At 45.5% G+C, this 26,730-nt stretch overlaps 1 protein-coding gene across 1 annotated transcript in view; it reads left to right on the plus strand.

The window, feature by feature from the left end:
* Positions 1-6,999: 6,999 nt before the first annotated feature.
* Pkd1l3 (polycystin 1 like 3, transient receptor potential channel interacting) overlaps positions 7,000-26,730 on the plus strand; it is a 52,958-nt gene continuing 33,227 nt past the window's right edge. The window contains exons 1-6 of the mRNA XM_057754268.1: positions 7,000-7,294; positions 9,009-9,122; positions 16,459-16,511; positions 17,688-19,007; positions 21,377-21,508; positions 25,707-25,880. Coding sequence (XP_057610251.1) covers positions 7,000-7,294; positions 9,009-9,122; positions 16,459-16,511; positions 17,688-19,007; positions 21,377-21,508; positions 25,707-25,880 — 2,088 coding nt within the window. The remainder of the gene's footprint in view (positions 7,295-9,008; positions 9,123-16,458; positions 16,512-17,687; positions 19,008-21,376; positions 21,509-25,706; positions 25,881-26,730) is intronic.

Raw genomic sequence — 26,730 nt, forward strand, 5'->3', positions numbered from 1 at the left:
CCGGTGTCATGCCTTCTGAGGAATGCTCGCTACTGCGCCGAGCTTGTCCGAAATTCCACACCCTCCCTTCTGTGCATCAGTGAGGAAGAAGTTTCCAGAAGCCTCTGGAGTGGGGTATAGACGCCTCCGAAGTCTGCAAACTCAAACGCCAGTGCCCAGCAGTGTGCACTACCCTAATGCTTTCCTACCTTTCGGAAGGAAACAAAGGACTATAGCCCAAAGGTTCCGCATGATTGTCTTTATGCCAGAGCTTCGGTATGACTGTCAACTTAAGAATTCTGTTTTATAGAGCGCACTCATGCCAGAACGTTGTAAACAATAAATACATAAATTTTTACTCCCCCACTTTAGGTCATAATTTGGGGCAAGTTGGGGGAGACTGTAGAGATGGCTCAGCTCTTAACATTTGCTGGAGAGGATCCGAGTTCCCATCCAAGCACCCAAACAGGTGGGCTCACATCTGCCTGTAACTCCAGCTTCCTATTCTTCGTTTGCACATGCCCACATGCAAACACATACACCTACACATGATTTAAAATGATTAAATCTTAAGTCTATTCTACAATTGAGAAAAAAAAAAGAAGTTTGGCTTTTGGAGATTGGCTTGCTTCACTTAACATGATCTTCAGTCCCATATATTTTCCTGTAAATTATCTCCTTTCAGTCTTTTTAATGGATGACTATTGTTCTACACCTATGTATACCATATTATCTTTATCTGTTCTTCTGTAACTGATTCCATAACTTGGCTGCTGTGAATAGCGCTGGGAGGGAAATGGTGCACAGTACCTCTGTTGTGTGCTAGGTATATTCCTTTGGGAGTATACATTTTCCTAGAAATGACATAGCTCAGACTTTTTGGTGGTGATTCTGTCTGTTGGTTGCTTTTAAATTTTTCTTCCGTGTGTGAGAGTTCAGGCACCAGCCTGCTATGGCAGACATGTGGAGCCCAGAAGACAACTTTCAAGACTCTGTTCTCTCTACCTTGTTGAGGAGCAGGACCGCTCTTGTTTCTGCAGCAATGCGTACTCTGGGCTAGCAGGCGATTCTGTCTCTATCTCTCTACTCCTGCAGGAGTGCTGGATACAGATGTTTACCACTGGGCTAGCAGGCGATTCTGTCTCTATCTCTCTACTCCTGCAGGAGTGTTGGATACAGATGTTTACCACTGGGCTAGCAGGTGATTCTGTCTGTATCTCCCAGCTCCTGCAGGAGTGCTGCGTACAGATGTTTACCACTGGGCTAGTAGGCAATTCTGTCTCTATCTCTTTACTCCTGCAGGAGTGCTGGATACAGATGTTTACCACTGGACTGGCAGGCGATTCAGTCTCTATCTCCCAACTCCTGTAGGAAAGCTGGATACAGATGCTTATCTCTGTATCCTGTGGGCTCTGGGTTCCAACTCAGGTTATTAGGCTTTCACATGTAATGGCTCTGCCAATTTATATTCTCACAAACAGTGTTCAAGGTTTCCCTTTTGTTTGGATCCTTGCCAACATAGTTGTTTCTTTTTTTTATATTTATTTATTTATTATATATACAATATTCTGTCTGTGTGTATGTCTGCAGGCCAGAAGAGGGCACCAGACCTCCTTACAGATGGTTGTGAGCCACCATGTGGTTGCTGGGAATTGGACTCAGGACCTTTGGAAGAGCAGGCAATGCTCTTAACCTCTGAGCCATCTCTCCAGCCCAGTTGTTTCTTTTCTTCATGAAAGAATGCCAAGGATTAAAACCGGATGTCCGTATAGCTATGATCTGCAAGTCCATGAAAGCTAAGGATGCTGAACATTTCTTCCTATGTCTTATTGGCCATTCATGCTACTCTAGAGATTTGTCTGCTCATTTCATTTGCCCATTTATTGATTAGGTTACTTGGGGAGGGCTGGTCTTTATGTTTAGTGCTTTTTTTTTTTAAATATTTATTTATTTGTTATGTATACAATATTCTATCTGTGTGTACGCCTGCAGGCCAGAAGAGGGCACCAGACCTTATTACAGATGGTTGTGAGCCACCATGTGGTTGCTGGGAATTGAACTCAGGACCTTTGGAAGAACAGGCAATGCTCTTAACCGCTGAGCCATCTCTCCAGCCCCTGTTTAGTGCTTTTTATATGCTAGCTATAGCCCACGGTTAAATAGGTAGCTGGCAAGGCTTTTCTCTCGTACTATGGTTTGTTTCTTACTCTGGTAACTGTTTCCTTTGCTGAACAGATTTTTTTTTTTTTTTTTTTTGGTTTTTTGAGACAGGGTTTCTCTGTGGTTTTGGAGCTTGTCCTGGAACTAGCTCTTGTAGACCAGGCTGGTCTCGAACTCACAGAGATCCACCTGTCTCTGCCTCCCGAGTGCTGGGATTAAAGGCGTGCGCCACCACCGCCTGGCCTGCTGAACAGATTTTTAATTTCATGATTTTAAATTTCTTCCAATTGCCAATCCTTGCTATTTCCTAGATTAATGACTTCCCATCCACAAAGTCCTTGCCTATGCCTAAATCTTGAGGATTTGTACAAACCTGCAGGCCCTGGGCCCTAGGGGCATGAACTTGAAAAGGGGGAACTCACCCAGACAAAGCCAATCTTAGCCTGGCGGAGAGCACAGGCAAAAAGAACATTTTCCAACACGTAGCCCTGAGCCAATAGGAAAAACAGCCCATCTTGGTGGGACCTCTAAATTTTTAGTTTTTTTCTGGCCTGGCAAACCTCTCCACCAATGCAATAATCCAAATCAAGCCAAATCAGACCGAATTAGAAGAAGTCCAGGTTTAATGGATGCTAACACTCCTAGGTGGCCCTCCGGGAAAACAAGGGGGAAAGGGGGGACCAGGAAGACCACGGAGAACCAGAAAGGTCATGTGTTCATTCTCTGGGGGACAGTTTAAATAGCCTGTGGGAGTGGTCTTGACCTTCCCTGGGGAATAAATCTGGTGCCTTAGTCGGGTTTCTAGTCCTGCAATGAAACGCCATGACCAAAAAAACAAGCTGGGGAGGAGGGGCTACCGGGCTTAACGCCAGCACTGCTGTCCATCACTGGAGGAAGTCCGAAGAGGAACTCAGACAAGGCAGGATCCTGGAGGCAGGAGTTGATGCAGAGGCCATGGAGGGGAACTGCTTACTGGCTTGCCCCTCAAGGCTTGCTCAGCCTGCTTTCTTATAGAACCCAGGACCACCAACCCATGGATGACACCACCTACCATGGGCTGGCCCTCCCCCACTGATCACTAAATGAGAAAATGCCTTATAGCTGGATCTCATGAAGACATTTCCTTAACTGAGGCTCCTTCCTCTGATGACTCTAGCTTGAGTTGAGACACAACACCAGCCAGTGCAGCTGGGAAGAATGAACACCTTTTAATCCTTCCTGAATTTAGAGGAAATGCTTTCCGTGTTCCCCACTTGAATATAGGTTTATCACATGCAGTCTTCAATTTTTTTTTAAAGAAATCATGAATGTTTATAGGATCCCTTCCATTTCCTTCTGCATTGGTGCTTCTGTGGTTGGGAAGTGGTTAAGTGCACTTGTCCTGTGAGGTCGCCACAGCTCCATCACCACCAGCAGATAACATTGTTGGGTCTAGTCATCTTGGTTATTTACTCCAAGAATGATATTATCATCCCATGCCCTCCTGGTTCTCAGGGTTTCTCTGCATAGTCTGGGTGTCCCGATGAGTTTGTCTTTGTGAGTGAGACGACCTTTTACTCCTGGTTCCTCTCAATGCATTACTCACCAGAGCCTTCTTCCTCTCATCATTAAGTACAATAATTTCATTTCTTCCCGAATTAGACGTTTTCAAAGTATGGACCAGATGATGCCCTTCAATAGGGTACTGCAGCGTTTTCAAACTAAGGGGATAGGTCCTCAGCTTCCGACTTCAGAGATGTCTGTTTCCACAATGCTTTTCAAACTCATAAGGCCATTAAGAGCTGAGGATACGGCTCCATGGTAGAGTTCATGCACGGGGCCCTGAATCCCATCCCAGTAACACGCACACTAAAAACACAGGTGAAGAGAAAAGAAGCATTATTTGGGTTGTTTAGATGACCATCTCAACCCTGGAAGCTGCCAGGAGGTTCAGTACTGTATTTGCTTGCTTCTATGATCATGCACAAAAGAAAAAGACCAGCTGGACAAATCTACGAAGGGTGTGCCACAGGTGGAGGCCAAGGGGTAAGCTCTGTAAACAAAGATTTTTCAGCAAAACAATAATCCAAAAGAAATGAGGGAATTGAAGTTTCCCAATGGCGTGAAGTACTGTGCATGCCTCAGGCAAAGGAGACGGTGCAGTCATAAGCCAGAACCACACAGATTTGCTGTTGGGTTCAGCCAAGTGTGAGCTTTATTGGTTTCTAGTTTTGTTTGCTTTTTTTTTTAATTCATTCTTTCATCAACTGTTTATCTGGCTTTAATGACTAGGTAAGATCTTTAAAATACAGTTCACGTGTGCTTTTGGTTTTGTGCACTTAAACAGAATACAGCCATCTGAACCAATCCCAATGGCGTCAAATATGGAGGACACGCAAGCCCGGAGATTTATCAGCGATAGTATTTATATTCTTACCCATTAAAACCCTTCTGGGAAACAGAGCCCTGCTGCAAGAGTAGATTCTAACTGCTCTGACACAAAAGCAGTTTGGAGGGTAGCTCTGAGATGACAGACATGTTCATTTGCTTTACTACATTGCATTAGCGCGTGTGTCCTGGAATACCGTCCATCCTTTATAGAATGTGCACTATGATAATCCACACTAACGATATGTTAATGAGCTTCACTGTAGCATTTCCATACCTGAATCTATCCTATTTCAGTCTGGTTCCTACTCCTGTCTAAGCTGCCTTAGCTTCTCCTTCTCCTCCCTCTCCCTCGTCTCCTGAACTTTCCATAGTCTTTCCTCTACTGGCTTCCGGTAGCCTTTAAGTTCTAGCCTCTAGAAAGAAAGTGTGAGAAAATGTGTAATAATTGACCAGCTGCATCTGACTTATTTTGCTTAGCATGAAAACCTCCGGTTCCATCCATTTCCTGGCAAAAGGTATGATCCCATCTTTCCTGAGCAAACAGACTCTGCTGTGTATGTCCACCATCTCTTCTTTAGTTGGCCATCCAGGCTGATGTTGTAGCTTGGCTGTGGCGAATGGTACTCAGATCAGCATGGATATACAGGCTGTCTTCTCGATGCTGACTTTACTCCCTTTGGAACACAACTAGTTCTGGTATAGCAGGATCACATAGCAGTTCTTCTGAGTTTGTTGATTAGAGCTCCCCTATTATTTTCCACAGGCTACACTTGCTTACATTACCACCAACAATGTACAAGGGTCACTTCCCCCATTTTGCTGCTGGCCATTCTAAGCGAGGAGAACTGAAATCTCAGTGCAGCTTTGGGTGGCATTTTCCTGGTGACTGGAGATGAAGGGTTAATGACCTAAAAGTGTCAGGTGAACTGAGAAGCTCTGGGCAGGAAAGGTGACTGACTGATGACACCCGTGGATGTTTCTGATAAGGAGATCCACACATCAAACCCACTGGCACCCACCACTTCCAGACCACGAGGGAAGTGACAGGCAGATAGACTGGATTCTTTGGTCCCCAAAGTTTCCCCCTTTCACGTCCTTTAAAACCCCAAGACCCCCACACCACATGCACATGAAGGAGACCATCACCATTCACAGTGCTAATAAAAGAACAATCTGGGAGCTGGAGAGATGGCTCAGTGGTTAAGAGCACTGACTGTTCTTCCAGAGGACCAGGGATCAATTCCCAGCACCCACATGGCAGCTCATAAGTGATTGTAAATCCAGTTCCTGGGTGATCTGACACCCTCACACCATTGCACATAAAATAAAGTGAAATCAATCATAAGAAAGAACAATCTGCTCCTGTGGGGGACAGTTTACTCTTCTATTTCTGTGACACTCGGTCAATCCCTAAGGATGCTTAGTATTTATCTCTTATATTTTATCAGCCATTAGTGTATCTCCTGAGATGCCAGTTCAGATCATTTGTCCATTTATTGACTGCATCCCTATTCATTTTTTAAAATATTTATTTATTTATTTATTTATTATGTATACAATATTCTGTCTGTGTGTATTCCTGCAGGCCAGAATAGGGCACCAGACCCCATTACAGATGGCTGTGAGCCACCATGTGGTTGCTGGGAGTTGAACTCAGGACCTTTGGAAGAGCAGGCAATGCTCTTAACCTCTGAGCCATCTCAGCCCCCCTTATTCTTTTGTTAACTTTTTGAGTTCATTATACAGTCTGGATATGATGGCCAATAAAGATAATTTTTAAAAAATCAGTCATAGGGGCTGGAGAGATGGCTCAGTGGTTAAGAGCACTTGTTCTTTCAGAAGACCCAGGTTCGATTCCCAGTACCCAACACGATGGTTCACAAGCATCATAGCTTCCAGTCTAGGGAACTTGACACCTTCTTCTGGCCTTGCAGGCACCAGCCATTCACATGGTGTACAAACGTACATATAGGCAAAACACCAATATACATGAAATAAAAATAAGTAAATATTTTTAAATGTTTAACTCAATAATAAGACTCAGTAAGAATAGTCTTGTTTTTTATATAAAAAAATATCCATTTTTCTGGACACGGTTCTGTGCCCGAGTGCTTGTGTGGTATGTATGAGGTCCCCAGTTGGATCTCCATACTGCAAAAACTAAAATCACCGAGTCTAGGAACACTGGCTTAGCTATCCACCAGCCTCTCCCTGCTTCCAGAAAGACTTAGCTTCATAATGGATCTTTATTTGCTGAAGACACATCTGGTTATGTAGACACAGATGGAAAGCCCTGTTTCTATTTATTTGCAGCAGGTAAGAACTCCATCTGGGCCCTCTAAACAAAACAAAACCTTTTTCCTCCTTAACAGGTTGTTCCCGTCCCACCTAAGAACAATACCAATGATTATGACAAACTCTCTGAGTGGTTTTAATAGGGCCAGGCACCTGCTCAGCCTCCACACACTGTCTTGCTCACAGTGCAGGGAGATGCTCTTCTCGAGAAAGTCCTGGCTTTGGCTGTACAGTGTAGTAGTTGTCTTTCTGGGACACGAACTCAGCAACCCTCAGCAACATGGGGAAATGAGCTGCTATCGGCTTTACATGCTTAACTGCAACTTCAATGAAGCAAATGCTTACTGCCAGGACCAGGGAGAACGCCTGACTCTCACTTGGAACCTAGGGCTTCAGACTTACATACAAAGAACCTACCAAAAAGAGACAACGTGGTGGGTGGGAACAAGCCTACGGACCCTAGGAAAGCATCAAGAGGCAACCCACTCAGGTAGGGTTCTGGTGTGAGTGCCGAGGAAAGAAACATCTTGTGCCTTGTTCTAGGGGGGAAGAAAGTTGCTTGAATCTTTCAGCTTTTATATTCAGAAAAAAGCCGTGGTCCCGAGCATTGTCTCTCACCGCGGACATCCACTTTTATGGCTCCACTTTCATCTGTCTCTGAAGAGCAGCGAAGGGCTTTTTGTTAAATGAATGAAGCTTGTGTCCCCATCTTCATGTATGATGTAGTTTTGCTTTGTTTAATTTGGGGCGTTTAGAGTTTGTTCAATTTGTTTTGTTTTGTTTTGTATTTGAGATCATTTTGCTCTATAGCACAGAATGACCTAAAATTTGATATTTAGCCCAGATTGGTCTCAAACTCTCAATTCCCCCTGCCTCAGCCTCCTGAATTTTGGCTTTCCAGATATACAAATGGTTCATATCCCAAAGAGAAAAATCTTTTACCATGATTTTTTTTGTTATCCTTGCCTCCAAATTTCCTAAAACAGAAGCTAGAAAGAAATTACCCATCTATTGTCTTTCTTACAAAATTAGGTAGCATAGTATTGCAGTTTTAGAGAAAAAAATTCCAAGAAATTATTATATCATCATTTCTCCATTAATGTCTAGGTAATTAATTTTAAGTTCTATGATTAAAACCTTCTACTATTAAAGAGTAATCTACAGTGTGTAGGGAGGAGTCATAAACTGTTGTCTGAGTTTTCTGTCCTGCCCGGTTTTTTTTTTGTTGTTTTTTTGTTTTGTTTTTGTTTTTTTCGAGACAGGGTTTCTCTGTGGTTTTGGAGCCTGTCCTGGAACTAGCTCTTGTAGACCAGGCTGGTCTCGAACTCACAGAGATCTGCCTGCCTGTGCCTCCCGAGTGCTGGGATTAAAGGTGTGTGCCACCACCGCCCGGCTTGTCCTGCCCGGTTTCTGCAGTCATTACGTCCCAAAGAAATCACACAGAGGTCTACATTAATCATAAACTGATTTGGCCTAGTATCTTAGGCTTCTTATTAACTCTTACAAGTTATATTAGCCCATTATTCTTATCTATGTTAGCCACGTGGCTCGGTACCTTATTTGGCGAGGCAGTCACATTTTGCTTCTTCTATGGCTGGGACAGGACTGCGGATTGGGTCTTCTTCTCAGAATCCTCCTGTTCTCATTGACCCACCTCTATTTCCTATCTGGTTGTCCTGCCTATACTTCCTGCCTGGCTACTGGCCAATCAGCGTTTATTTAAAATATAATTGGCAGAATATAGACCATTGTCCCACACCAATAAACTTTCATGTGTTGGACACCAGACAAATTGGGCCCTCATGTTGGTACATGTGTGCACACCATGTACACGTGTACAAGTGCCACAGTACATGTATGTGGAGGCCGGGGACTGACCTCAGGTTTTGGTCCTTGCCTTCTACCTTGTTTGAGGCAAGGCTTTTTTGTTTTTGTTTTTGTTTTTTTGCTGTTCGTGATAACATACCCCAGTCTAGCTGTACCCAAGGCTAGCTGTACCCCAGGCCACCCGACCCACAGGTTTCCGGGGAGTCTCCTTTCTCCACCTCCCATCTCACCTAGAAGTACTGGGCTTAGAAGACATAGACTGCCATGCCTGACTCAATGGGGGTTCTGGTGATTTGAACTCAGGTCTTCACACTTGTCCAGCAAGTGCTTTGCCCCCTGAGTCACCTCTCCTTTCTGAGAGTCCATTGTCCCTCTAGGAGATGCCGCTGACTCAGAGACCAGAAAGTGCAACTCCGTGGTCATACACCCTAAAAGATTCCTTACAAAACTGGACCAGTGCTCGAAGACGCATCATTTCATTTGCCAGACCAGTGAGTGATGACGTTGCATCAATTTCAGTCTCGAAACTCATTTGCATAAGGAATGCACATGAGAGGATTTATTTTAAATAGTCTGTGATGGACCACAGGGTCCATACAGGAATTTCTGTTGTAATTATCCTTTTAAACTTGTTTTTGTGTGCCTGTGGGAATGGGGGGTTGGCACATGTGCCACAGTGCACATACATAGGTCAGAGGACAACTTGTGGGAGTCTCTCTCCTCCCACCATGTGGGTTCTGGGGTTTAAACTCGGGTCATCAGCCTTGGAGGCAGGTGCTTTTACCCTCTGAGCCATCCCTCCAGCCTGAAATTCTTATTCTCATAATACTAGTTATCAAAAAAAAAAAAAAACCCACTGTCCTTTGCGGTGAGTGATGTCTTCATACATCCCACTATGCCAGTTGCCAGTTGAAGTCCTCTCATGGGTGACTTGGCTGAAGTGCGAGAGAAATTGAGTTAGTAACCTTCACTTTCTGAATGTACACCCCTAATCTGGTCAGCTCTGGGTTGTAGAGACAAAAATGGGAAAGCAAAGAGAATGTGGCAAATGAAAATGAGAAGGCAAAAGAAGCCATCATCTCTTAGAAGTGTGCTTCCCTGGAGCTGGAAGCTCAAAATGATCAGTCGGTGCACACATGTGCGTGTGTGTGTGTGTGTGTGTGTGCGCGCGCGCGCGCCATTTTTATCTATTTGCACATGAATTCAGGTTCCTGGAGAGGCCAGGAGGGAGAGGTATCAGACTCTCCCTGGGACTGGAGTTACAGGCAGATATGAGCTTCCTGACATGGATGCTGGGAATCAGTCTCAGCTCCTCTGCAAGAACAGAGTGCACACTTAGCCATTAAGGTTATTCTCCAGCATAGATATCGTTTTTTAATTAAATGATACTCCTGGCATTGGCATCTGTTATCATAAAGCATTTAGTCATGGCCCAGTAGATCCTTGAAGTCCTTGCGCTATCTCAGACAATCTGGACAAAATTTTATTCTGCCTTTTTTTTGTTGTTTTGTTGTTGTTGTTGTTTGTTTGTTTCTTTCGTTTTGTTTTGTTTTCAGTATCTCTCACTCTGTATCTGTGGCTGTCCTGAAACTAGCTCTGTGGAAAAGGCTGGTCTCAAACTTAAAAGGATCCTTCTGCTTCTGCTCTCAGAGCAGCTGTGCCCTTCTCCATTGCCATGGCAACTCGTTGCTGCTAAGGAGACGAGGCCATAAGGCTGACCCCCTCGCACGTCAGCAGCCACTGTTTCCTCCTCACAAGCTGCCTCCCTACTGTTCACTAGTTCTATTACCGTTGTTACTCACCCGCGGCCATTATGGAGGGTTGTTCAGCAAGCCCACCGCCAGGTTAAAAGTGCAATTTTTAATGAATGTCATCTACTTGATGATGTGGACATCAGTTGTGAGTGACAGTTGAGTCTTTAGGCATTCTCAAGAATTCTTGACTTTGGACTCTACAAATCCAGTTCTCCCGACCCTGTGCTGCCCCCTCATAATGTGTCCAAGGGTGACCTTGAACTTCTGACCCTCCTGCTTCTACTTCCCAAGTGCTGGGATGACAGGCGTGGGCCACCATGCCCAGCTTGATGCCTAAACCTCTGTGCTTAGACATGCACATCTCCAAAAACTACAGTGGAATTATCTGCAATACGGGCTCTCTAGCGAGGAGTGAAGCAAAATGAAGAACAATGGGGCTATTTTTAAAAGAGAGCATGAGTGTGTGTACACACACACATACACACACACACCACACACACATACACACACACACACACACATGAACAGAACAAAGAAAATGGCCTGAGAGGCTGATGGGTAGGAAGGAGACAGGGCAGAAAGGGCAGCTAGACCTCTTTGAATGCACTTTGCTTACTATTCCGTCGCTGGGCCACTGATGTTTTCTCTAAGCATTGTTGTGTTGGGTGTATCACTCTGAATCCAGCTTTGGCTAATGGAAAGTCTAAGAAGTGGAACCTTTTAGAGGTCCCTCGGCCACCAGTTCCCCTCCCCTGTGACTGGGATTTGGTGATAAGTTGTCTCATCTCCTTTCACCATGTGAGGCCGCTGCTGTCCCCCGCTCTGGAGGATGCAGCCCTCACCAGATATTGGATGCCAGAGTCGAGATTTTAGCCTTCTCCGGCTCCCAAACTGAGAAAAAAAAAAAAGTATATATAAATATATATATTTCTGGTTTTTTCATTCTCCTTTTATTTTTTCTTCTTTTCTCTTCTTCCTTTCCTTCCTCTTCTCTTTCTTCCTGAGCTGTCATGCAATCCAGGATCTTTTTCATGCTAGCAAAGCACCCATGGCCGAGTCACACCCCAGCCCTAAGCTTCTGCTCTTTATTTTTGTTTTGTTTTGTTTTGTTTTGTTTTGTTTGTTGTTGTTGTTTTTCGAGACAGGGTTTCTCTGTGGCTTTGGAGCCTGTCCTGGAACTAGCTCTTGTAGACCAGGCTGGTCTCGAACTCACAGAGATCCGCCTGCCTCTGCCTCCCGAGTGCTGGGATTAAAGACGTGCACCACCATCGCTTCTGCTCTTTAGAAAGCACTGAGTCTGGGATACTCTATCAGCACAAAGCAAACTAAAAAGAGTACAAAACATTTAGATCGAGGACTTTAAAAAACAATCCCCCCAAATTAAAAAAATTAAATAAATAAAGATGTGTCAGGAAAAACATGAAGCTAGCAAATTTAAACCATTTAATAATTTTCTCAGAATAGTTTTACTCAGATCAGAAAAAATCAAATGAGCAATTCACAAAGGCAATAGAAGTTGCTAGTTTCTTGTTCTTGCTGTTTTGGTGACAGGTAGCTGGAGCAGCAGCTGAGAGCTCACATCTGGTCCACAAGCACAAGGCAGAGAGAGCTAACTGGGAATGGCATGGACTTTTAATACTTCACAGCCCACCCCTAGTGACACAGCTCCTCCATCAAGACCACACCTCTTAATCCTTCCCAAACAGTTCCACCAACTGGGAACCAAGTATGCAAACATATGAGCCTATGAGGGCCATTCTCATTCCGTCCAGCACACACACTGTAAAATAAAGTAAAAAGCAAGCTGCCATCTGCCCTAAGGAGGATATAGAAGGCTCCTGGTTGCTGGAGGCTGAGTAAGGAAGTCAAAAGGAGCCGAGCAAGAACAGAATTTAATAGACTAGACACACTGCTGATCACCAGACAGTGCAGATGCAAGCTGAGGAGGATTGTGGTCCCATTTTTAGCTTGAGATGTAGCCAGTGTTCAGTTTGCATGTGTGAGGAACATGTATGTATGTATGTGTACATGTATGTATGTATTATGTGTCTGTATGTAGAAAATGAGGCATTCCAGGATGTCCCTGTTAGTCTGAGAGTGTGGCTCAGGTGAAGTACATGTTGCCACTCCGGTAATTTCTGGACCCTGAGCTCTACTGACTCAAGTTACAAAACCAAAGAGGAAGATGTTTTCTTTGGCAGGTCTTTCATACGAAGAGTTTAATCCTCTGTTGCTCGCTTCTTGGCCAACTAGACCCAGTTTTAGGCATCTGGTAGTGTACATCCAGATGTGGCGATGGTTAGAGTGAAGGGGCTACTTCAGAATCCCCACATTGCTATCTAATGGAAATGATTAATAATCTGTGTTTGTTTTTCATGCTTATCATGTGTGTGTGTGTGTGATTACCATTTGTGAGCTTAGAGCCAAAGCCATAACCAACAGATATGCACCAACCACACAGGTGCCTCTCCCCAGCGTGCTGAAGGCTCTGGGAGCAATGAGAACAGCCCACAGAGACCCAAGACAAAAAGAGGAGCTCAGAAACAGACGAATGGGGCCTCAGGTAATGTGTTCCTTCTCTAAGTGTGTGATCCAGTCATCCTTGTAGTTGCCCGGAGCTGTGGGAAACCCGAATGAATTATCGTATCTGGAGCCAAGGAGGCACCTGCTTGAATCTGCATATCTGATATCAATACTACAGTCTGTATGCCTTTTCTTTCTCTGTGGTACAGGTGATCAAGCCCAAGGCTCTGTGCATAGCACTACACAACAGAGCCATACCCCACCCTTGCCTTTCAGTGTGTGTGTGTGTGTGTGTGTGTGTGTGTGTGTGTGTACTAGAAGTCTCCTTCCTAGTGCTCTATATCATAGTTTTTGTGATGAATGCATATGTCTCACTCCGAGCTTTGGGTTAGACTACCTGGCCAGTTAGTTCTAGGGATCCCCCTGCTCCCACCTCCTAGCACTGGGGTAACAGGCCTGCACAAGTGTGCACTGCCAGGCCCAGTTTTTCATGGGTTCTCAACTCTGAACCCAGATTCCCATGCTTTCCTAGCGAGCATTTGACCTCTTGAGCCATCTCCCCAGCCCTCAGCTTTTCAGAAGCTGGGATGGCAAGCAAGCCTCTCCGCACTCGGCTGTTTTGTTTTCTCAGCGTTCAGCATGCCTTTGAGTGTCTCTTTACTCATTCTACAATGAGACACAAAGTATTTTTTTCTCACAAAAATTCTATTACAAAATAATTTTTAGCCGGGCGGTGGGTGGCGCACGCCTTTAATCCCAGCATTCGGGAGGCAGAGGCAGGCGGATCTCTGTGAGTTCGAGACCAGCCTGGTCTACAGAACTAGTTCCAGGACAGGCTCCAAAAAACCACAGAGAAACCCTGTCTCGAAAAACAAAACAAAACAAAAAATTTATTACAATAAAGCAATCTCTCTCTCTCTCTCTCTCTCTCTCTCTCTCTCTCTCTCTCTCTCTCTCTCTCTCTCAAAATCCTAATTGGGGAAGATGCATTTGCTTGAAAATACTTCAGTCTGTGTCCATGTTAGACAATTAGACTGAGCACCAGACAGGGTAAAGACAAGGCTGGTTTACAGAGGTTCTAGTGATTGTTCTTGAGGCGGGGGAATGACCTCACAAACACAAGTGAATGGACTCTCTGTCAAACAAAGAATCTTTTTTTTTTTTTAAAGTTTTCTGAGATAGAGTTTCTCTGTGTAGCCCTGGCTGTCCTGGAACTCACTCTGTACACCAGGCTGGCCTTGAACTCAGAGATCCACCTGCCTCTGCCTCCCAAGTGCTGGGATTAAAGGCACGTGCCACCACCGCCCGGCCTTCACAACTTTTAAACCAATATTTTATTGCTGAGAATTTCATACAGTGTATTTTGGTCATATTCATTCTCTCCCCCCAGCTCCTCCCAGATCAACTCCCGCCTCCCTGTGCACTCTCAACTTCATTCCTCTTGTTTTGCTATCTATTAGCCACCAAGTCCAGTTTCTGCTGCCCATGTACACCTGAGGGGACATACACTGGAGCTTGGCTGACTTACTAAGAGCCACACTCGCGACACTCTTTAAACTGGCCCTGGGGGATGACCCCCCCCCCACACCCAGGTCATCCACTAGCCATCGTTGCTGAGTTAAAGGGAAGGGCTTCAGACTCTCTCACCCTCCATTCTAGAATGTTGATTGGCTTGGTCTTGGGCAGGTTTTGTGCTGGCAGCCACAGCTCACAAGTGCAGCTGTCCTGTCACATCCAGAAGACACTGTGTCACTGGGTCATCCCTGTTCCCTGGTTCTTACAATCTTTCTGCACCCTTTATCAAGACTGGACCTGATCCTTGCTGGGCGGTGATATGGTCGCTCCATTTGTGATTGAGCACACCACGGGCACTTGTTCTCTGCAGCTCAACCAGCTGGGAGCGTCCTCATTAGCCACCATCCACTGCGTAAAGAAACCTCTCTGATGAGATTTTTTTTTATGCATATGAGAGTTTTGCCTGCTTGTATGTCTATGCACAACGTGCAAGTCTGGTGCCCATGGAAGGTGTTGGAGCCCTTGAGACCAGAGTAATAGACAGTTGTGAGCTGCCATGGGGTTGCTGGAAATCAAACCCAAGTCCTCTGGAAGAGCAGACAGTGCTCTTAACCACTAAGCCATGAGGCTCCCTTAATAAATCTTTAAAAAACAAATTCTGAACTAATCCCCCAGAGGCTTCTGTCAGACTGCAGGCAGGGGACCGCTTTCCCTCTTTCCATGCCACCTTAACACTCCCTGAACTTTATCCCCATTTTACTGCCGAGATGCTAATCCAGGAAACCAAGGGAAGAGAGCTTGTGTTTACTCAAAACAAGTTAGAAGAAAACACTGAAGACAGTATCTTTCTAGTTTACAACTTGTCTGCAACAGGGAAATCTCACTCCCATCCTGACTGGGTTAGAATCGCCTAGGAGATCAGTGGTGGACAGCTCTGAGTGTGTCTGTCACTGTGTTCCCAGAGAGTGTGAAGAGAGCAGACAAGATCTACCTAGAATGTGGGGTGGCACTGTCCCATGGGTGTGGGGTTTCTCTTCTGGAGAAAGCTGGGAAGTTTTGATCTTCTCCCCTCTGGTTTCTTCATGACGTGAACTACTGGATCAGATCCGCCACGCCCGCATTGCAGCCATGAGTCCAAAGAAATGTCCTCCCTCTTAAGTTTGTGTCCGCCATTCTGTCATACTGAGAGAGGTAACAAGACTCACGGTGGGCCCTACAACTCCTTCTGGAGCCATAAACTACTCCTGATCACTAATTGGCTGCCTGGGCTGGCTGGTTTTGTGTGTCAGCTTGACAAAAGCGACAGTCGTCAGAGGAAGGAGCCTCAGATGAGGAAACGCCTCTATGAGATCTAACTATAAGGCATTTTCTCAATTAGTGATCAATGGGAGAAGGCCCAGCCCATGGTGGTGGTGCCATGGGAAGGTGGGCTGAGCAAGCCATGGGAAGCAAGCCAGTAAGCAGCTCCCTTCCGTGGCCTCTGCATCTGCTCCTGCCTCCAGATCCTTCCTTGTCTGAGTTCCTGTCCTGGCTTCCTTCAGTGATGAACAGCAATGTTGAAGTGTCAGCCAAACAAGCCCTTTCCTCCCCTACTTGCATTTTGGATATAGTGTTTGATCACAGAATAGAAACACTGAGACACTGCCTAAGAGAATTTGATTGAAATAACACAAAGGTTCTTACAAAATTAGGAGTCTGAGCTGCTCTGACCCCGGTCTCTCACTGCCATCCCCTCACTGGCTCTGCAGGTGGTCTAGACTGCCAACACCCCCAAGCTCTGAGTCACTTGATGCTTCAGGTGACAGCTGTCTTGATGGAGAACGTGGGAGCAGAAAGCAATAGCGAGTGGCCTGGGGACTTAGTTCAGTTATGGAGTCCTTGCCCAGCATGCAGGAGGCCCTAGGTTCAACCCCAGCCTCTGATGAAACGTGCAGATAAGCAAACACTAATGGCAGCTGGATAAAACTTTAAAAATGACCATTTTCCGACTGATTTCAAGTTAATCAGATACAGTTTTGCCTTCTTATTTCTCTAGAAAAAACCTACTCGTCGACCCCACATCACCAGCAGCGTGTTTCTTCTGATCGGGTACGTGGTGTATGTAGTTCACAGACACGCGTGAAGTGTTAATCTTTCCCATCAGTGGGGCCTGCTGAGAGTGGGCCGGGCACAATTCTAGAAAGGAAAGCACAGGGAAGAAGCTATTGGGTAATCTGAAGAAAGTTCTAGCAACTGGTCTTTGTGCTTTCGTGAAGATATGATGACCCCTCCTTGCTGCTGTTTGTTTGCCTTCTGATTCATTCAGAGAACTTGGGGCAGCTTTTAGAAACTCATGCAATACAAAAAAGATCTGCAAGTCAAAGAGGGAGAGGAGTCAGAGGGAAGGGAAGGCAGCAACTGTCAATGCAGCCGCCAGATTCCCTATTCCCGGCCTCCTCCTCGTCAAGGTCTGCCTGGTGACCTTTAAGGGCCTATCTAAATTGTTTTGTTTCTTTGACACCATGTTAACTGGAAAAGAGTTTCTAGCAACGTAAAAAGATGAAGGTGAAATAAAATTCCCGTCTTGGCATTTCCCAACCTGACATCCCTTGAAATGCTGCCAGGAGGGGGTCACCGAAGTCTGAATTGCTAGGTTGAGCCCCTCAGCTCTCCAGTTTCTTTGCCCCTTCCTTCGCTGTCTGACCTCCGCACAGTACTCAGAGGGATCCTGATTGCTGGCACCAGACACGCCCCTCATCCCCAACTGCTCAATCCACCCCATCCCCCACCCCCTTTCTTTACTAGCCTCCTGTTTCCTCCTCAAAGGCACTGGCAGGCTTTGGCCCTCTCAGATGTCCTTAGACATGTTGGCAGAACCCATGTCTTCCCTGCCCTCACTCTCACCTCTGACTTCCCGTCTGAAGCACAGTGTTCACCACCCCCATCTGCGGTCCTAGAGGTCTCCTTCACGCACGTGTTCAGTACCTGATGCAATTTGTCTCTCAGTTTCCACTCCATGGAGGCCCTAAGAGGCCAGACACTAGGCTCATCTTGTTCTGTGCCCTGAGTCCTCTAGAACACGTCCTAGCATGTAGTAAGTGTTTAATAACTTATTGAATGGTGGGCAGTAAACCCGTTGTCCTTAATGTACAGTGTGGGCCATGTTTGACAGCAGTGTCCTATAGGACATGGGAGGCTCAGTGTGCAGACAGAATACCACCCCAATGATGCTGTACTTGGTATAACATGATTCAGCCTCTTCCTTGACATGTTTTTATCTTCTAGTCTAAGCCACTGTGCTTTTCCTTGGAAATTCCAAAAGCCACGCCATGGATGATAAGCACGGCTCCAAACAGAAGCTCACAGGTGACATCAGCCACACCTGCACCCAGCAGCCCACCACAGGTGACAACAGCCACACCTGCATCTAGTAGCCCACCACAAGTGACAACAGCCACACCTGCACCCAGCAGCCCACCACAGGTGACAATAGCCACACCTGCATCTAGTAGCCCACCACAGGTGACATCAGCCACACCTACATCTAGTAGCCCACCACAGGTGACAACAGCAACACCTGCATCTAGTAGCCCACCACAGGTGACAACAGCCACACCTGCATCTAGTAGCCCACCACAGGTGACATCAGCCACACCTGCACCCAGCAGCCCACCACAGGTGACAACAGCCACACCTGCATCTAGTAGCCCACCACAGGTGACATCAGCCACACCTGTACCCAGTAGCCCACCACAGGTGACAACAGCCACACCTGCATCCAGCAGCTCACCACAGGTAACACCTGCCACACCTACATCCAGTAGCTCTCCACAGGTGACAACAGCCACACTTGCATCCAGTAGCTCTCCACAGGTGACAACAGCCACACCTGCATCCAGCAGCCCACCACAGGTGACATCAGCCACACCTGCACCCAGTAGCCCACCACAGGTGACAACAGCCACACCTGCACCTAGTAGCCCACCACAGGTGACAACAGCCACACCTGCATCCAGTAGCTCTCCACAGGTGACAAAAGCCACACCTGTACCTAGTAGCCCACCACAGGTGACATCAGCCACACCTGCATCCAGTAGCCCACCACAGGTGACATCAGCCACACCTGCATCCAGTAGCCCACCACAGGTGACAAAAGCCACACCTGCATCCAGTAGCCCACCACAGGTAACACCTGCCACACCTGCATCCAGTAGCTCTCCACAGGTGACAACAGCCACACCTGCATCCAGCAGCCCACCACAGGTGACATCAGCCACACCTGCACCCAGTAGCCCACCACAGGTGACAACAGCCACACCTGCACCTAGTAGCCCACCACAGGTGACAACAGCCACACCTGCATCCAGTAGCTCTCCACAGGTGACACCAGCCACACCTGCATCCAGCAGCTCACCACAGGTGACACCTGCCACACCCATACCAAACAGCTCAGCATGGCCTGTCGTGACAGAGGTCACCAGGCCTGAATCCACTATTCCTGCCGGAAGATCTTTGGCAGACACCACTTCAAGCCCAAAGGAAGATTCTCACTCAGAAGTTCTCTCCACTCACCCTCAAACGTCATTTCTGAGTACAGCCTATCGGGTAAGTCTGGAAAACAGAAGGCAACTGGGTAGCTTCATGACCCTGGAAGGCACTTGCAGGCCTGGGGATGTAGCTCAGTGGCAAAACATTGGCCTAGCATGAAAAGAGCCCATGTGCCCTTCTCTTATGTCATCTCCAGAGTCATGATTTTTAATCGCGTTTTTAATGGCCACCCTGTTACCTCCCAGGAGAACTGTATACTAAAAGCAAAAATGAAACAAGTCTAACCACTGGGTTAAGTGTCCATTGCCCATTGCAGCACTTGAGGGCCCATTCCTCTGTAGGACTCACATATCCACAGTGTGTGTGTGTGTGTGTGTGTGTGCGCGCACGTGTGAAGAACTTCTGCTAGCCACCCGCTGTATCAGAGGTGCTAGAGAAAAGGTAAAGCCACTGAGACAAGGTGACTGACAAGGATCCCATTCCCCACGTCCACATTTAAAATGTCCAACCCAGTTTACACGTAGCCTGACACTTTACCGTTAAAACATCCCTCTTGGCTCTGACCTGCTTCATGTGCTGTTGGCAGCTAGATGCTCCCTCTTCTCTCAGCACTGTCTCCCACTGGGGAAGGACTAGCCTGCGAGAGTTTAAACCAAAAACGGGGTTTGATTCCTTCCCTTAAACAAAGAGAAGCCAGAAATGTAAACCGAATATCCAGAAGTATTTACAGATAAATTACCAGAACCATTAAGAGAATTTAGCAAGGTTGCCCAAGTCCAGATATGTGTTAAAACTAAGTGTTCATCAGTGGAGAAAATTAAATACAGCCAAGAGAGGGAACAGATACCTGTAATTCCAGTGCTCGGGAGGCTGAGACTGGAGGATTGCAGGATTAAGTTCAGCCTGGCCTACATAAATGTTAAGGTGTGCCATGATGCGGCCCATCTGGGTTCTAAAATACCACACGAGGTATGTGTCCCCACAGCTGCCGGTAGCTAGGATAGCATCCGGGAAGCCCAACCTCACTGGGTCCTGGAGTGGCAGCTACAGCTCGCCCATACATACCTCCATCAGTTCTGTTTGTACCTCAGTTGTCAAAGCCATGATACAGTTCCAAAAGCGACCTCTCCCACAAAGCCAGGTATGGCCTACTAATGTGCTCCCACGAGGATGGTGTGCTGGCTGGTCTTGGGTCAGCTTGACACAAGCTAGAGCTATCTGAAAGGAGAGAAAACCTCAATTGAGAAAATGCCTCCATAAGATCCGCTGTAAGGCATTTTCTGAGTTAGTGACTGATGAGGCAGGCCCTAGCCCATTGTGGGTGGGGCCGCCCGTGGGCTGGTGGTCCTGGGTTCTATAAGAAAACAGGCAGAGCAAGCCATGGGAGCAAGCCAGGAAGCAGCACCCCTCCACAGCCTCTGCATCAGCACCTGCCTCCAGGCTCCTGCCCTGTTTGAGTTCCGATCCTCCGTACTTAACCCAGCATCTACAGAACGCAATAGGGCCTTGGTAAACGTCTCTTGACAATGTGTGTGATAAGCGGAGTGTACTTCAGAACGGAAGCAAGCAGTTGGGTTTATATGGAAATCGGTAGCAGCTGACTTCGAGAACAGCCTTGTAAGCTAGGGCCTTGCTCTGTTCGCTCCGTTTGTCCAGGGAAACGTTCGGTACCTCACCTCCTGCTAAAACAGTACTCTGAAGGTTTCCCCTTTGGAACATGAACTCTTCCCCAGTGTGGAAGCTTGAACTCAGGACCTTGTTCTTGCTAGAAAAGCTCTCTATGAACTCTTTCCTGTGATCTCACCAGCAACCTCATCTGCCTTTATATTCATTCTATAAAATTCTTATTCATCTTCTCTCATGTATGAAGGAGGTGAAAATCAATCCCCCCCCCACTTGCTTCTGAAAGTAACAGCCCTTTTGGAGCCTGTGATTCATGAAATTTAGAAGGTCAGCTTTGTTTGGCTGGTTAACTTAGTATACTAAACTCCAAATGCATGATAAATCTGTATTAAGTAATTTTAACAAAATATTATCTTTTATTTTTTGGTTTTTCAAGACAGGGTTTCTCTCTGTAACTTTGGAGCCTGTCCTGGAACTCGCTCTGTAGACCAGGCTGAACTTGAACTCACAGAGATCCTCCTGCCTCTGCCTCCCGAGTGCTGGAATTAAAGGTGTGCACCACCACTGCCCAGCACAAAATATTATCTTTTAATTTTTTACATGTATTTAGTTGTGTGTATAGAAGTGGGGATGTTCACATTCTATATTACTCACATGGAGGTCAGAGAACAACTTGGAGGAATCAGTCTGTCCATCCACCATGTGGGTTCCAGGGATCAAACAGGGGTCCTTCAGTCTTAGCGGTAAGTGCCATTGCCTACTGAGCATCTCTCCAGCCTGACAAAGTCTTTTCTTCCCAACAGGTCACAGATCAGACAGCACGGAAGCTGGTCCCAGAAATACCTGCTTTTCAAGCACACAGAGAATTCCAGAAAGCTTATGACATCCTCCAGAGAGTGAGAAACTCCCCTCTGACATCTCCTACACCAGCTCAGGTATTCACAAACGGGGAGGCAGCAGGAAGGGAAGAAAGGAGGTGGAGACTGTGACATCCGCAGAACTGGGCATCACAAAAGTACTTGGTGGAGATGGAGCTGAGTAAGCACATACAATTGCGTCTTGAAGTCTGAAATGAATGCATTGACTAGCGATGGGATTCTCAGAGTACTTCATTTTAATTCGTTTGTTGGGAGAAATCATGCAGCTGAGATAGATGTGCCGCTTGCCATAGATACAACGTCTTGGGACAGGCAGCACAATCGGAATGCTCCCGACCTTGCAGTTTTCTGCATCCACGCTTGCTGACATCACTTCCTCATAATTGGTCAGGCTGCTTCTTATGCATAAAAAGGTGGAAGCATAAGAAACTCAATTTTCTCTTTTCTTTTTTTTTTACACTTGTAAATACATCACAGTAAGCGTTTTGGTTGTTTGGTTCTTTGGTTTGGTTCTTTGGTTTGTTTGTTTGTTTTTACTTTTTCGATTTTGAAATAGGGTCTCAGGTATCCCAGGTTTGTCTCAAACCTGATGTGTAGCCTAAGATAGCCTTAAACTGTTGATCCTCCTGCCTCTACCACCCCAGTTCCCATATAACAGAGATGCACCCCCACCCAGTTTATGAGGTGCTGGGGCTCAAGCCTAGGGCTTCACATATTCTAAAAAACACTTTACCAAATGAGCCACATCACTGTTCTGTCTGAATTTTTCAATTACAGAAGCAATACATTCTTTGGAAGAAAATCAAAAAAGAGCAAAGGCAATCATGAGGAAACAACCCCCAGACACCCATTTGCCCTTGCAAATCTCTTTAGCAAGATGTAACTATTGTTCCCTTTGCCCTCAATATATATGATGCTTCGTAAGTTACAAGCAGATATGGCCCCTTCCCCTTTATTCCTTCTCAGAACTGCTTTGTGCCTTTATCCACCTTACTCACTCTTCGCCTTGGGTCATTGATCTTGGTATTAGAGGCTTTTATTACTTTTTAACTGTTTTTTATTGGTTTTTATTGAGCTCTACATTTTTCTCTGCTCCCCTCCCTACCTCTCCCTTCCCCTTTAACCCTACCCCCAAGGTCCCCATACTCCCAATTTACTCAGGAGATCTTGTCTTTTCTACTTCCCATGTAGATTAAATCTATGTGAGTCTCTCTTAGTGTCCTCATTGTTGTCTAAGTTCTCTGGGATTGTGGTTTGTAGGCTGGCTTTCTTTGCTTTATGTTTAAAAACCACCTATGAGTGAGTACATGTGATAATTGTCTTTCTGGGTCTGGGTTACCTCAGTCAAAATGATGTTTTCTAGCTCCATCCATTTTCCTACAAAATTCAAGCTGTCGTTATTTTTTTCTGCTGTGTAGTATTCCATTGTGTAAATGTACCACATTTTCCTTATCCATTCTTTGGTTGAGGGGCATTTAGGTTGTTTCCAGGTTCTGGCTATGACAAACAAAACTGCTATGAACATAGTTGAGCACATGTCCTTGTGGCACAATTGAGCATCCTTTGGATATATACCCAAAAGTGGTATTACTGGGTCTTGAAGGTTGTTTCCTAATTTTCTGAGAAATTGCCACACTGACATCCAAAGGGGTTGTACCAGCTTGTATTTCCACCAGCATTGCAGGAGTGCTCCCTTTACTCCACATCCTCTCCAGCATAAGTTGTCATAAGTGATTTTGATCTTGGTCATTCTTACAGGTGTAAGATGGAATCTCAGAGTTGCTTTGATTTGCATTTCTCTGATGACTAAGGATGCTGAGCATTTTCTTAAGTGTCTTTCAGCCATTTTAGATTCCTCTGTGGGGAGTTCTCTGTTTAGGTCTGTACTCTATTTTTTATTGGATTATTTGTTCTTTTGATGACCAATTTCTTGAGTTCTTTGTATATTTTGGAGATCAGACCTCTGTCTGATGTGGGGTTAGTGAAGATCTTCTCCCATTCTGTAGGCTGCCATTTTGTCTTGTTGACTGTGTCCTTTGCTTTACAGAAACTTTTTAGTTTCAGGAGGTCTCATTTATTGTTTCTCTCAGTGCCTGTGCTGCTGGGGTTCTATTTAAGAAGTGGTTCCCAGTGCCAATGCATTCAAGTGTATTTCCCAGTTTCTCTTCTATAAGGTTCAGTGTGGCTGGCTTTATGCTGAGGTCTTTGATCCATTTGGACTTGAGTTTTGTGCATGGTGATAGATATGGGTCTGTTTTCATTCTTCTACATGTTAATATCCAGTTATGCCAGCACCATTTGTTAAATATGCTTTCTTTTTTTCCATTTGATAATTTTTGCTTCTTTATCAAAAATCAGGTGTTCGAAGGTGTGTGGATTAGTATCTGGATCTTCAATTCGGATCCATTGGTCCTCCTGTCTGTTCTTATGCCAATATCAGGCTGTTTTCAGTACTGTAGCTCTGTAGTAGGGCTTTTACTATTAAGAGTAACTATTGTAGTTGATTGGTTTTCACTCTTTGGCTCTTTGCTCTTTGGTGGCCCACCACCTAGCTCCCACACAGGCGAACTTTTTCTTACTTATGAATGCCCGGCCTTTGCTTTGCTTGTTTCTAGCCAGTTTTTCTTACATTATCCCATCTATCTTTTGTCCTTGGGCTTTTATCTTTCTTTATCTATATACCTTTCTTTACTTCTTACTCCATGACTGGCTGTGTTGCTGAGTGGCTGGCCCCTGATGTCCTCTCTCCTTCCTTTCTTGCTTCCCTATCTCTCCTCCCAGATTTCTCCTTCTATTTGTCTTCTCTGCCTGCTAGCCCCACCTCTCCTTCCTCCTGCCTTGCTATTGGCTGTTCAGCTCTTTATTAGACTATTAGGTGTATTAGACACGCAAAGTAACACTGCTTCACAGCACATCTTTGCATCATTAAACAAATACTCCACAGCATAAATGAACGTAATGCATCTTAAAATAATATTCCACAGCAAACTGTTGTTAACCATACTTCAAATATTTTGTGTCAGTGTCTTATTTTTAAATTTTGGAATGTGTTTGATTTTTTTTGTTTGTTTCTTTGTTTGCTTGTTTTGAAACAGGGTTTCTCTGTATAGTCCTGGCTGTCCTGGAACTCACTCTGTAGACCAGGCTGGCCTCAAACTCACAGAGATCCACTTGCCTCTGCCTCCTGAGTGCTGGGATTAAAGATGTGCGCCACCACTGCCCAAATGATGCCTTTGATTTTTACAGAAGCTTTTAATAAATATAACTTTGAAAGGAAACAGGATCTCAAAATAAAAATTATAGCACCTGTGTGGGTATCCAGTAACCATCCAGTCAAACTTGCCTAGCGTTTCCTTTTGGTAGTTAGTTGATTGGTTTTACTATGCCACCTGAGCTGGCTTTAAACTTACTTTCAATCTCTGCCTCCTGGGTGCTAGGATTGATAGCAGCACCACCGCATTTGGCCGCCTAGCCTTTCTTACTCCCACATAAAAGAGAAATGGTGTTTTCTCTTGTGTTTAGAACTGTTTTTTAGGTATCTGGAAACTTTTGATGTGGCCGTCCGTGCCTTCACACAGAGCCCTCCTACTGAGCATTTGGCCAGGCATTGCTCTTTTCCCAAGCAAGCCTCCTTTAGTTGATTCTGTTCACTTAAACAGCTTGTCTACTTAACACTCCAAGTTCCTTAGAATAATATGAAGCACAATCCTCCCCCATAGGTGGTATGGAATCATATATTTTTCTTGCCCGCCAAATGGTGATGTTTCTTTTGATAAAATACCTTTGATCTATATAATATCAATAATGGATATTGATGTGGGGCTGTGGAATATCTCAGTTGGTAAAGTACCTGTACACAAGCTTGGGAACCTGAATAGACATCTGCAGAACCTACGTAAAAGCCAGATGTGGCCCTGCATGTCTGGAAACCTACTAATGGAGAGGTGGAAACAGACAGATCCCTAGAGTTTGCTGTCAGCTAAGCTAGCCAGTTGGTAAGACCTCCATTCAATGAGAGACCCTGTATCAAAAAACATGGTGGAGAGCAACTGATGAAGACAGGTGACATCAATATGGTCTCCAGATGCACATTCACTCACGTGAATATGTGCACGCAACATACATACATCTATACATATACGAAGAGAAGGAGAGAGAAGAGGGGGAAGGAGAGAATATTAAGCTGCTTGTAAGAAGGCAAGAATCAATTTAAAACAGTCACGAGTTACATGCATCTCCTTTCTGACGTCCCTAGGTCAGCGTGGCCAATTTGCTCATCGACCTGAGTGAGCAGTTGCTGCTGATGATCCCGTTTCAGAACAATGGCAGTAGGAACTTCAAAACTCCCAAAAGCCCCTTGCAGGCTCTTGGAAGCACAATAACAACCACAGAAGGAAGTCAGCAGGTTCTTCTGCCAGACACCGAGCAGGTAGGGTGCTGTATGCAGGTGGCCCACTCTGCCAGGAGCTTTGACCTTAGCAGCCAGCCACATAGCCTCTCCTCAGTCTCCAGAAGAGACTCTGCTAAAGAAACTACTGAGTCTTCTCCAGTCTCTTTTTCCACCCCACCAGTGCAAGAGGCTAGAGTATGTTCACTGCATGATCAAGTGCAACAGACTTAGTAACACATATTATAAACCCTCCATGAGACAGCCAACACCCTTAGCCCTTAGGAAAATGCAAGCTAGAACTAAGAAGCTGAATATAGTGTTATCCCAGCACTAGGGAGCCTGAGATGGGGGGGGGTAGCAAGTTCAAGGCCAGCCTGGGATGCATAGCAAGACCTTGTTGGAAGATGAAGGAATGGGAAGGAAGGCAGGGAGGGAGGGAGGAAGAAAGGGAAAAAGGGTGATAACAATTCACACCAAAAACTATGGGTAAGCCAGGTATGGTGACACATGTCTGTGATTACAGCACTCAAGAGGCAGAAGCAGATGGTCATGAGGTTATATTATATATTAAGGTTATCCTTGGCAGCACACTGAGTTTGAGGCCAGCCTGAGACTCTTTCTTAAATCAACATCAGAGAGACAGCGAGAGAAACAGATGGTCAGTAATAAGTATTAGCAAGGATGCTGATAAATCATCATTGTTGTGAATTGTTGTATTGGGAGACAAAGCAGCAGCCCCTCAAAGTGTTAGAAACAGGTCTGGCTGCATATCCTAGGAAGTCTGCTCTTTTGGTTTATATACAGGAGAAAATTGAAAGAAGCTGATCCACACAAAAACGTGTTCAAAAAAGGGTTTTTCAAACAGAAAAAGAGTACAAAGTGGAAACAG

Source organism: Chionomys nivalis, chromosome 21 (genome assembly GCF_950005125.1).
Source record: "Chionomys nivalis chromosome 21, mChiNiv1.1, whole genome shotgun sequence".
Lineage (NCBI taxonomy): Eukaryota > Metazoa > Chordata > Mammalia > Rodentia > Cricetidae > Chionomys > Chionomys nivalis.